Source organism: Lissotriton vulgaris, chromosome 9 (genome assembly GCF_964263255.1).
Source record: "Lissotriton vulgaris chromosome 9, aLisVul1.2, whole genome shotgun sequence".
In the NCBI taxonomy this organism is placed as follows: Eukaryota; Metazoa; Chordata; class Amphibia; order Caudata; family Salamandridae; genus Lissotriton; species Lissotriton vulgaris.
This window is the reverse complement of record NC_141697.1, coordinates 1,220,119,667-1,220,132,696: the sequence shown is the minus strand read 5'-3', so window position 1 is coordinate 1,220,132,696 and position 13,030 is coordinate 1,220,119,667. Positions and strand designations below refer to the sequence as shown.

General features: G+C 44.8%; 1 protein-coding gene and 1 non-coding gene across 2 annotated transcripts in view; both read left to right on the top strand.

Annotated features, from left to right (window-relative positions):
- The window catches only part of QARS1 (glutaminyl-tRNA synthetase 1), a 242,690-nt gene that overhangs the window by 146,905 nt on the left and 82,755 nt on the right, over positions 1-13,030 (top strand). The window contains exons 9-11 of the mRNA XM_086939337.1: positions 2,556-2,641; positions 8,157-8,243; positions 9,233-9,332. Of these exons, the coding sequence (XP_086795463.1) occupies positions 2,556-2,641; positions 8,157-8,243; positions 9,233-9,332 (273 nt within the window). The remainder of the gene's footprint in view (positions 1-2,555; positions 2,642-8,156; positions 8,244-9,232; positions 9,333-13,030) is intronic.
- On the top strand, positions 7,264-7,398 carry LOC147693091 (small nucleolar RNA SNORA14). Its single transcript, XR_015300261.1, has one exon. It is a non-coding gene; the product is annotated as a small nucleolar RNA SNORA14 (small nucleolar RNA).

Sequence of the window (13,030 nt, the reverse complement as noted above, 5' to 3'; positions counted from 1 at the left end):
ACTCACATGTTTCTGACTTGGAAAACCTTGTTTTTAGCCATCACATTGGTTCGAGGTGCGGGAGAGCTACAGGCTCTGTTGTCTTAGTTTGCGTTCGCTCCCTTTTCAAGGTCCTGGTTGGTGGAACATTTAGCTCTTCTTTCTTTACAAGCTGCTGCAGTGGTGGAATTCCTTTTGTAGTTTTAAAAACATCAATTTGCGAAACTGCTTACATCATTGTTTTTGAAACTTTATGGCTCATTCCATCTTGGTGGTCCTATCAGTAGCCTGTTAAATGTGCACCAAATTTTTCGCCAGCATTTTTCCCATTCACCAGCAACATCAGAAAAGAGAGTGGAGATTGCAGGCCTAAGGCACAGAGGAGGTTAACTCCACACTTCTGTGACAAAAAACCCAGTGTTTGTGCCTACACAGGAATCCGCCTCTTCACTGGCTCAGCTCCACTGCCAGGCCCCTTAATTGTTTCATGCTCAACAAAGCAGTAGCCTACCATAGTGGTTATCTGGTTATCATTCTTGGTTCAGGAAGAGCATCAATCTTTCGTCAGCCATAAACCTGTATGCAGCTCCTGGTAGGTGTTTGGAGGCCCTTTTAAAATAATTCCAGAGTCTTTCTTCCAGATGTTTAGCCATCACCAAAGCCAACTTCACTGATCCATCGGTGTGCCCTTCGCCTTCATGAGAGAAGACCGGTATTTAACTTACTTAGAAAGTCTAGGCTGGACACCAGAGCAGACTAAATGCGTGCTTTGATGAGATTTAAAGTTTACACAAATCCAGGAGGCGTGCCAGCCTTCTGATGCCCCTGTCCTGTTATTGCTGGCAAGCCTGGAAGAAGCCCCAGTTCAGACCTTTCTCATCTGGTCCAAGCCACAGCGTACGCTGTACTTCAACTGGCACTGCCCACTTTACTCTGCAGCAGCCAACGACAAAGTAAACTGGCTTTAGCAAGGCCAATCTGTCTCGCCTATGTGAGAGCTGTTGGCTTTGCCAATGTTTTTAAGTCATGTTGTACATCAACGGGACTGCTGTTCAGCATGGTTAAACGTTAGTGGTGTTGAGTAGACTGTTGAGTCGCACACATGCAGTGCTCTAGAGTGGCATGGGGTATCGTGGTGTGGATGGAGTGGAGTAGGACAGTTGCGGGAATAAGTATCACCAACAAGGAGCCGAACATGAAATCAGCGCAAAGGTTTGAGGCATTATGGGGATGAGTGGCAGAAAGACCTTGAAATAGGCACGAGGCGGCAAGCATGAGGATGATATAAATGTTTTGTTGGTGTGGCATATATACATTAAAGCAGCTTAATGCAACCCACGTAAAATGCTATTTTATTTTCGCTGTACGAGTTAGCCAAAAGATGCAGGCGTAGAAAAACCATGTCCAAATATGTGTTTAAAAACAGAGTTAATAGAGAAAGAACAAGAACCGGAAACATATAAGTGTCCTGAAACACGTATGTGCACGCTGATTATCAATATAAACTTATATAAAATGATATGTAGAAAAATTGCAGCAGTGAACGGAATAATCCCAGGATCACAATGCGAGCAGTGGACGGTCACTGATTTAAGATGAAATAATCTCTGCTTGGTCCATGCTCCACACAAAAGGAAGTGATGGCGAATTAGGGCGTAACAAAGAAGAGTGACGGTGTTACTAACAAATGGTAAGCAGTGGGCGGGCTCCAAGCCCCTTACAGTAAACAGTACTCCTCCCAGCGTACAGTGCATCTGCTGTCGGCAGGCGAGACCTAAAAATTGGAGGGGAGATTTCTTTCCCCTAGTGAAACTCAAAGCTGAAAAATGAAGGAATTGAAGTTGCCACCAACCTGCAAGATAGCTCTAGTTTTAGGGAAGGAACTGGACAAGTGAAAAAAAATAATACTGTGGACCAAGTTGACGAGATAAGCCACTCATGCGGAGTTATGCACATGGTGTAAATTTCGAGCCACATGGGAGGATAGACCTTTACAGCGGAAAGGTGGTAGCCCATCTCTCAAGGTGCAGCGTATGGATCTGCTCTGGGAGTAGAATTGTGTTCCCTAAACTGCTTTTCACCTCATTTTGGCCTGTGAGAGAGGAGTGGGAGATGCCTTCACTGTGTTAGGGATACACTTTGGGTCTACCTTTTGATCAAGAGAGCTGAGCAACACCGTGAGCTCAAATTGTCAAGTCCACTCAGAGGAAATGTTAAGAACCGCATCAAAAGCAGCCTCTTGACGGCCCTCTTTATGAGAGGAAGCAAGTTGTTCCTCAATCTGCAAACCCATGGTAAGCGTGTGCAATTTTCTTTTAGACGATTCTGATGCTGAAGAAAATGTTGCAGGCTACTAACTTTGGTTTTATTCCCCCCGCTAGACTACAGCATCTTCTAAAAGTTGTAAATTGGAGGCAACTCTAGGGTAAAGATTAACTGCATTACTGAGCATTTCAACTTTTTTTTCATGTTGATATAAAGTAAGACATACCGACACCATCTGGAAAACCAACAAAGCCCTTGTGTTATAAATGTATTTGCATTTTTTTGTAAAGACCTCCTTTTTTACCTGCCAGGTGAAAATTACAAGACTGAAGGATATGTGGTGACTCCCAACACCATGAACTTGATGAAGAAACACTTGGAAATCACAGGTGGACAGGTGAGCGCGAGGCTTCAGGTGAAGCTGTTGAAGAGTTGGCGCTCTCCGTGCTTGCTTTTTAATATCTTCTTTAAGTAGTATGGTATAGCATGTTGTGTAAGCCTTGAGATTTAGAGCATGGGCTCTGTACATTTAGAAGATTTGATTAACCAAGGTGGCCAGCAGTTCCTGAGATGTGACTTTAAGGTGGAATGTTACAGCAGTGATTTGAGCCTTTTTAGAAAGTTAGCAGACTGGAAGGTGGGGCATAGCTGGTCAGACAGAAAATTGCAGGATATAGGAGCAGAGCATGAAAAAGATGAGATGTGTATTTGTTTGAAAATATTTTTCATCCTGCAGGTCGCATCAGTATTTCTTTCAGGGGATACTACCCAATAGTCCTAAGCCCTGAATAGTCCCACCCACGTGCGGGGATCCCGGAGCACATTAATATATCAAAGTGTGTGTGTGTGTGTGTGTGTGTGTATAGGCGCAGATTAGCCCAGCACAATGTGATACTGGGTAAGAGCTCGCTTAATCTTGCGTACGGCAGCGCCTTGACACCCCCAGGTAATTGTTTGCGCTTTACAAATACTGGACATTTACGTGTGTGTGTGTATATAGATATGTGTGTGTGTATTTAGATATTTATTTAGATTAATAAAAGTGCAAAGTACACAAAAAGGGATTTTTAAAAATGTTTGATGGGGGGGGCTGGTAGGGGGGGGGGGGTCCCTGTAGGACATCCCGGAGGACTATGGGGTAAGGGTGTTTCTACCTTGCCCCCTTTACTTAAAAAAAAAAAAAAAATTGCTAAGACTCAGTGCTATTGAGTCACAAGATGGCTGCAAGTACTACCTGGTTTCAAGGGTTGGCAGCTAATTAAATCTTCGCACGAGATCAGTAGGTGGCCGCAGATCCACTGCGTCCCTATATATACAACTGGGAATTTCTATTTCTCCACAACTACTAAACATGTTTACAGCAGATCACAAGAAAGCACTTCCTTGAACCATCATCCACCTTCTGCCAAATTTGGTATAATTCCGTTCAGCAGTTTGAGCTGTATCCGTGTCTAAAGGTCCTATGGGAATGAACACAGGTAAAATGCGCTTTAAGTATCCCCTGGTTCTCTGCCCCTGCTTGACGGATCACCCCGAAACTTTCAAGATAGCAGTTGAACTCCGCGGCAATACGTTTTGAAAAATTTGTGAGGATACATGCAGCCTATAGAAAAGGCTAAAAAAAAAAAAAAGCCCAAATGAAATGTCGTTTTTCGTTTAAAATGGCCTACAACCATTGAACATTTCTGCGGTCTTGATATCTACGACTTGTTCCTCAACGACTACTTTCTCTAGGTCAACAGGACTGCTGGAGGAGCTGGAAAAAAAAAGAACTGACCTGTCAACTGTGGGGCGTGATGGGATGCAGGAGGCCCTGTGAGGTCTTACACACAATGCCAGTTTTCTCTGCTATGGTTTCAATGCAGCCTATTGGCTAACCATGCCTTCCATTCCATTGCCGGCTTCTTTCAAATAAAGGCTGTTTTACACTCTTAAGTCTCATTTTCTGTATTGCAGAAAAGTTGAATGGTTGGGGGGCATTGTAAACTGAAACTCCATGTAATTTGGTAATTTGTTAGCCTTTTCTATAGGCTGCATGTGTGTGTATATAGATTTCTTTTTTTTTGGGACGGGGGGTGTATTCATTGCTTACGACTGAGTATTCACCTGGAAGAGAACTAGCATTACAGGTAAGTAACTTATCCTTCTTTGGTACTGTTATCCGGCAAAAATAAATAAGATAGACTTTGTCATTTGGTGAAAGGGCCACTGCTCATGGTAATTCAAGAAGCAAGTAGGACCCTGTGTTGGTTTTGAACTTTTTGAAAAAAACAAAGTGAAACTCTTGCACCCAATTTCTTGCGGAAAAATTGATCAGAAAGCAACGCAAGTATCCAAAATGCACTCACTTTTAGCAACATGCTACTTCTAGGCGCCAGAAGTCCTGTTTAGGCACACTTTTTTTGCACAGCCTTTTTGCTCACTACTGTTCATGCAGTCGTCCTTGTATTCTTCTGCAACTGTATATACACAAATTAAAATTAATGGGTAAGAAAACAGTCACGGTCATTTGACATGAGAAACGCATAACTAGGATTGTCCCGGGGCCAACCTGTATTTGGTCCTTCTCCACTGTGGTGGGGCAGGCATGGGGAGCTGAAAAGTAGGTGCTAGACCCAGACAGTGCTTTAATGACATTACTGACACATGGGCACCACAGCAAAACAGTTGCATGCATTTATAGGGTGCTATGGCAGAACCTGAAATACCCAGCAGAACAGCTGAAAACATGGTGGGAACATGCACTGGAATTTACACCAGCCATGCAGAGACACCACCTTGTGGTCAGTGAAGGGGGTGTCCATGAACGCCAGACAGCGGTGTACACAACTTAATGTAATGCATCACACATACCTCGCACCTGAAAGGGTGGGGCAGATTTTTTCCGTTGTCTTTTGCATGCCAATGATTTGCAGAACCATCTGCAAACTTCTTTCTCATGGTGTGGCAATGCCCGGTGACAGCACTTTAAGAGAATGTGCTCCGCCACCTGGAGTGTTATATGCCATACAGGTACCCCAATATAGGCCCTGGTAACATCACAATCTTTCCCCTATATTCGTCCCTATATTACATAAATAACAGCTGCTACGACTGACCCTTTACCTAGTTACAGTAGTCCTTACAGAACGTAGGGTTTTCCCTGAATAATAGCCTCCTACATTATGCATGAGGATTTAGGATTCTCTGAAACTCAGCCAGACTATCATCTCCTGCATAATTGTGTACAAGGTTCATTCCCGACGTCATCCCAAGTCAGACCGTGGCGCAGCAAGGTAGAACCCCTGGGGAAACCTATGGGTATATAAACATCACATCTTGCTGAGATAGTCAGAGGAGATCATGACTTCAATACTGACACACTGACGCAAGATGCTGAGATTCCTGCATGCAGACACTCCAGCTCGCAGCGGTCTGAACATCTCTTGCGGGGTGTCGAACTCGAGACCAAGACGGGGTCCCACAGTCTCTCACCTCAGGTAATTGGGTTGGCTTTATCCTAAAAGGATTCTTGGCTTAACACCCACATACATGCTAGGTACACTTAGGTACATCTAGTTAGGATTTCTTAGTAGGAGTTCGCATTTTATTGTCATGTATTTTATATATTTTCCTGTATTCATGATTATAGCAAAATGGTAGCGTTCTACCATCCTTTCATGTTTCTTGCTTCTAATCATTTATATTGGTTACTGTCTGATGATTGTTTCAGCACACCTATTTTACGCTAGAATGACGAATGTTCAATAAATACCTATTGAAAACGTCCATATTGTTTGTTCTGTGTATATCTCTGAGACTAAGTGAGCACGAGTGACTGAGCGAAATGTAATGCACTGTTTCCACGATCCTGAGAGATCAGGGTTGTCTTGTTCGATAGTTGCCAAGAACTATTCTGTCCTTGAGGAGTTTCTAGTGGCACTGTGAGCTAGCTGGTATACAGGCCAACATACCCGGTGGGGGGTGTGTTGAATCAGTTCAAATACCAAGACCACAGTGCTTGTTGTCTAAACGTGCAGCTCCTTTATAGGTTTATAGGAACTACACAACAGGAGGACATGGTTAAGAACCTCCTCCCACCTGACCCCGTTCTGCGCCCACCAGATCTCAGCCCTGTGCCCAAAAAGCTCACACACCTGTAGATATGCACGTTTGACCCTGGTTTTGGCTAAGCACAGGATCACCATGGCCCAGAAGTGCGCGGCTGCCCCTGAACTGTCCACATGGAGTTCAAACCTACTGACATGGTTGAAGGCGGAGAACTGCAAGATCAGAGTTGCAGGGGCGGTGGGTAGGAGAGGGCGTATTACAAATGGGACAATTCATTGAAAAAATAGAGGACAAATCAGGCATCTAACCTCCATGAGGGGAGGTGTCAATAGAGAAGTTACTGCATAAGCCGAGGCGTTCAGATCGACAGGGTATCCATCGTGGGGAGGCACTTGGCACTTTCCTGCCCCCTCTCTTGACTGATTGCACCTGGGTAGTGGCCCTATCCCCCCTGCTGCACGAAATGGATGCACTAACGGACACTACACCTCTGTATAGTCTCATGCACGCAAGACCAGTGTTGTGGGACACAGCTGTACTTGATGATCCCCTGCTGGTAAGACTGAGCGGGTATCGTCACATGCTGACAAGTGGACGTCTTATACATGTGACACATGCGCTCGTGGAACCATACGCTCGGTCTGTGGATGCATGGGAGGCATGCACTCGTGGAACCATACGCTCGGTCTGTGGATGCATGGGAGGCATGCACTCGTGGAACCATACGCTCGGTCTGTAGATGCGTGTGAGGCATGAACTCGTGGAACCACACGCTCGGTCTGTGGATGCATGGGAGTGCTGTAGATTCACGCGCTGTGCAAAGTGTTTCAGGTAAGTAATGTTTTTCCTTTATTAGTGCAGAAAAAAGAAATCTACTGATGTTATGGCAAAGCGGTAAGCCCGTGTAACGGGTATGGCTGTTGCCCAGTATGGTGTCTATCTGTTCACTTTAGTCTGTTAAATCTTGAAATGCATTTCTAAAACCCCTCTGTGGCTACCTCTCCATGGTTGCAGAGACAAGAAGGAATGCAAGAGCAAAGCCGCAAGAGTTCCAAAGTGCAGTGTTCCATATACTTCTGTGCTATTTCACCTCTCGCACAGGCTTCGAGTTCATATCCATGTCACAATACCAAAATATTTTGAAGTAAATTGGAAGTAGAACCACAGGAGTTTGGGTCCAACATGTGAAACATCAGATAATCTGTGATTCGCCTGGGAGAGTCTGCCCACTTAGGGCAGAACCAGTCTTAGAAGTTGAAGTACAGTTGGGAGAGATGGGACCTGGTGGCTAATTTACTGTCTAATAGAACTTGAATGTTTACCACAACTTTACTAAATTATGTCAAGCTGGGCAGGCAAACATACCACTCTGTGCGCATGAGTTTCAGAGTTTTAGGCGGGAGTAGTGAGGTGTACTGTTGTGCGTCAGTGGGCAAGAGACACATTTGGGAGAGAAAATGCATGCCTGTAGTGCCTATGTACAGCACTGAGTGTGTGTCATATGTCATTGAGCAGATCTCAGACGTAAACAGCAAGTGTGCCAGTATTTAAACTGCCCCACTTCTTTCGGTGGTGATGAGGATTCTTATGATGCAAGATATTGTGCAGTCCTCATTAGGATCAGAGGTACATAGGACATGCCACCCTGCACCACAGACCCACTTTAGATTCTGTGCTAGAAGTGTTGCCTGCCTGTGTCACACTGTGATGTGCTGATCAATCAAAACTCACAAAAGTCTGAATGCGGCATTACCTAGTTATCCGTGATCTACATGGCTCATGTTGTGCTAGGCTGCTAGTGTTGCGGAGATTTCAGAAGAAGAATTTTTAATCATGGACTAATTTTTGCTCTGGTTTCCCAGGTGAGAACACGATTTCCTCCGGAGCCAAATGGGATCTTGCACATTGGCCATGCCAAGGCCATCAACTTCAATTTCGGGTATGCCAAGGTGGGTAAAACAACTAAGTCTTGTAAAGTTTTGTGGAGGAAATTCATTGATTTCCTAGACCTGATAGTGAAATAGATCAATCATATGATGTTTTAGTGCGCCCTGAAAAGTACAGCACAGTGTTTCTGATAGCAGCTACTCGGCCAGAGGGCAAGGGAGCGCTTTACAATACAACCTTTGGGAGTATTGGCTCTTGCTTAATAACTAAAGCTCAGCAAAAGTGTGGGGGCGGTGATAATATTGCAGAAGAGGGTTTAAAAGGAGCTGAAAGTGGCACATAGTTCTAGCAAAATAAGCCAATTTTTTAATGTTCTGCAAGATAGTAATCTTGTGGTGTTTCATGAAGGTTATTGGAGACAGATTCTGTAAAGCTGTTTTGAGTCCTTTCCTTATGGTAGTGGGTGTTCAGACAAAGTTTGTGAGAGCTTTATTTGTTAAGATTTAAACAGGCAGTCCAAACTAATAATCCATGGATTTAATTCGATCCAGTCTGTAGCCAGTTTCACCCCAACAGAGACTATCCTCTGATTTTGATTATAACAGTCTCCTTCAACCTAAATGTTGGGGCTATTAAGTTTGATGTGTGACAGGTGTATGGAGAATATTTGAGTGCATTTATTAAAATGTGAAAGCGACCAAACACCTTATGGTCAAGTGTCGGAGAATCCAAATATTGTTCCATAACAAGAAACAGGACATCTTCTTGTGAGATTCTTTTGACGTGTGGCTGATCTCCTAAGAAACCACAAACTCCCAGTACAAAGAACCTTTGTTATTATGGACAGTGGCTGTGATGCTTTGTATAGTAGGTTTCCACTGATGGTTTCAGAGGCATGGTGCTAGTCGTCCTTCAAGGGGAATACAAATATTGGAAGCAGGAGTTCTGCTTAGGCCCTTAGGACATATTTTATTTGGACTCTGGAGGGCAAGGAGGAAGGCAGGTCATTCGGAACTGCTTAGGCCTGTCTAACTGTGCACCTTTCTGGCAGGCGAACAATGGTATCTGCTTCCTGCGGTACGACGACACAAACCCTGAGAAGGAGGAGGAGAAGTACTTTACGGCCATCAGGGAGATGGTGGAGTGGCTGGGTAAGGTGTGCTGATGTTATTCTTTCTTGGGAGGCCTCATGCTCTGGCCTGAGCTTTCCATTCACAATTAATAATTGTAGTCAGATTAGGTGCAAGAAACAAGCAAAGGCAACTCACCCAGAATCTGCTGTAATGCTCTGAATTAAGGTTCCTGCAATGTGAGAGAACTAACCGAAAGGCGCTGCCGAGCTTCTCTTTGACTGCACCTGTAGTTGCTATGCAAGAAGAACAGAAAACAGGCTTTCCATGTTTCCTTAATTTGTGTAATCAAAAAACCTTGAGCTATGATCCTGGGAAGAGTTTTAATACTGGGCTTAAGTTTTAATAACAATCTGCGCCTTCTCAATTCTCTTGCTAAAAAAAAAAAATCTGTTTGAGTCCTGCTTTTTCAGCTACACAGCCATAATGCAGTTTGGCTTTACCTAAGCTTCTACAGAAGGTTTATCCTTCAAGGAATGAGTGGCAATTATCCAACACAGACTTTCAGCTAAAAAAAAAAGCATTTCATGACTGCATTGTCATAGTGAAAGGTTATCAAGACTAAAACCACATTGAGAATTCATACTTCATACACAAGATTTACTAGGAGTATTTGTTAAGACAAAAAGTCAGAATCCAAAATGTTATTGCTACCATTCAGTTTCAGTAAATTCTCGTTAATGTTCTGAGAGCAACAAATGCGTGATGTTGAGGAGTGGAAAAGCGGTTCTGGTTTTGCTGGGATCCCACGTCTGCCCCAATGAAGATGGGCAAGAAGAGTCAAGTTTTTGGGGACATGTCAACGGAGCATGAACAATAGGATCTATCTGGCACTGATATTACCACCGCCGCTCCGTAGAGGGTCTCAAATCGGTCACCTTTATCCTGCAGTTGGTGACGGAAGACAAAGTGGTCCAAAGTGTTAAAAGCAGCTGAGAGCGGTATTGGAACGTTCTGGTCTCACTATATCACTGCATTGTAACCCCGCGTGTTCCAACAGACTGCCAACTTAAAGGATTCAGTCTTCAAAGCTTTTCCGACCTGCAGGTCGTTTTTCAGCCCTTACTGAATTTTCTTTCAACCAAGAAGCAGCGTCCGATTTCTAAAAGTGATGCCAGGGTCATCATACTCGATCAACCCGCTCTCACCCTGGGTATCACAAAATGTGTTGAACATGGTCTTCGATATGGAAAAATCCCAGAGATCGCTAGTAAACATGCCGTGGTTTCTCCTCTTCTAAAGGAATGAGAGACCGACCCGAAATCCCACATGGCCTACCATCCAGTTCCATGTTGTGGGGAAATGGGGTGTATTATATGCTGTGATTGTACACCCTCACCTTGTAATACACGTATCAACCCCTTTTGGACCCTTGGGTTTAGTTTGTTGAACCCGGAGTAGCTGCGGCACTGAGCAGCAAGGCTTACACACAGGAGCACGTGTAAAGCATTTAACCCGTTCCCAGCGTCGAACGTTCAGCACGGAGAACGAATGCTGGCCCGACGGCCAGCGGTCGTGCGCAGCACTGGGGAGGTAGCGCTCGTGACGACCGTTGGCCGTCGGCAGCAATTAAAGGGTTAAACAGCAGCAAAACAATTGAAGAAGAAATCGACACGACACTCGAAATACACCAGTTTTTAAAAAAAAAAACTGTATTTTTACAAGAATTTAGACCAAACAATGAAAAAGATCCATCGGAGGGTTCCGGAGATTTTTTTTTTTTTACTACAAATAATAAATCACAGCTTTTTCGCTCAACTGTGAACAAGCCTTGGCAAAATCAATGATTTGGACACTTGACAAGTTTTGTTCGAAAACTTTTCTAAGTGTCAATGCGGTCAGGTAGTAGTACTTGGAGCAACCAACTCTGGCAGGGAGCTAGTCGGGGGGGATGAGCGAGGTCCTCAATAAGTTACCTCCATAGAAGCGTCTTCAGGCAGTTTCACTCACTTTATCTGCATTGCAAAGGATTCCTTTGGAGTGGTCCTGATGCGAGGGATGAAGGATGCTGAAGATGCTTCAAGGATGCTGAGGATGCAAACTGGTTAATGGGGGTCTTCCTGCAGGTACTTCTCGGTCCGAAGTCCAGTCTCCACTATACTACCTGTCTCCTGATGTTGTGGTCACAGGACAATCCTTCCTGGTTCAGTAACTCCTGGGCTCAGCGAGCCTGGGTCTTGGTCCTTGGTGCTGCATGGTGGCGGTGGTAGCATTCTGAAGACTTTAGGCTACCAACTTGCCCCAGCAGGTTTCTTCAGCTGTTGTGTCCCTGAGCTATTGAACAGCAGACCAGACAGCTGGCCCTTGGAGTTTTTGGCTTGACTGTGCTCTGGAGAAATCTTCTCATTGAGCAGGATATGGCAGGCACAGTCCCTTTCTTTGCTAGCCAGCAGGTGCAGTCTTCGATGGTGCAACCTCTCTTTGCTGGTCCCTCTAGGCATCAGGGCAGTCCTACGATTGTTCTTCCAAGTCGGTCAAGATGTGAGGTCTGGGTGCCAGAGGTGCCCCTCTCATGCTTGCGAAATGCCCTCCGGGTAGGATACGGTTGGTAGCCAATGTGATACCAGGTTCCCTCCCACCTGGTGACCCCTTTCTGTGGAGTGTGGCATCTGGCTATCTCTGGATGCACCATTCTGCCCACTCCCAAAATGGTCAGACCCCTCTCTCGGGCTTAGACCTCCCTTGCCTCCCAGGGGTGTGGCTACTTCAGGGCTACATACCCCCTGGAGAGACCGATTTGGCACCTAGTTTCCTTTCTCTGCTCCTCGTACGACTGCTCTGCCAGTCTGGAATGTGGCAGAATGCAGGACTCATTTTACTTGGGGCACCTACAGGGTGGCACAACCAGTTCTGTAAGTCCTGTGGTACCCCTCAAACTTACACCAAGTACTAGGGACATACCTGATAGTTAGCCATATCCAATTGGGAACAGCCACTGTGATATTTTTTTTAGGTACAGGGCACTGTGATCTCGATAGCAGACCTCGTTGCACTTTTACAAATGTCTTTCTTCCTTGCCAAAATATTTGTTCATGGTAAACAACCAACTTTCACTTCACCCTAGACTCAAGAGTTCAGTAACGTTGCAGGATGTCTACAGGTTGCCCTGCGTAAACCATTGTCTTATTGTAGAGTCCACACTATGCTACTTGCTTCTGAACCATTTAAATGTCCCCTTCACTGCTCTGATGATACTTTATTGGCTCTCACTGAAGAAAAAGGATTCACAGCAAGAACCTTTGAGGTAAATCAGGCACTTCGAGGTCTAAGTGGTATCCTGCACGCTCACTGACCAGATGCCTAAGATAGCCGCCCTAAACTATTTTGCCATCCTCCAGGCAATTAAATACTTAGATGGATAACTGTTCCATGCATGTCTGACTCTGACTCTTGCTTCCTTCATGGAATTGAACGTACTCAAATTCATGAAGTCTTGGAAGACTCTCTTCCGACAAGCCTTAGGTTAACTTTACTGGTGCCAATCAAACTTTCTTTTGAAGGAGTTTTGAAGCAGCCCTCGGAACGCTCCAGTGCTGTTCAGCTATTAAAAAAAATAGAAAGAGTAAATAAGCTGGGGTTCAGAATGTTTCCCAGTCTGGGCCCTTGATGCCCTGAGATTGGCCTGAAAGTTGTGATCATTGATGCTGATCATAAGTTCCTGGCTGGGGTGTAACAGGGCATAGTTTTCATCTTTGATCCTCTGTTCCAGTAACCGGGAT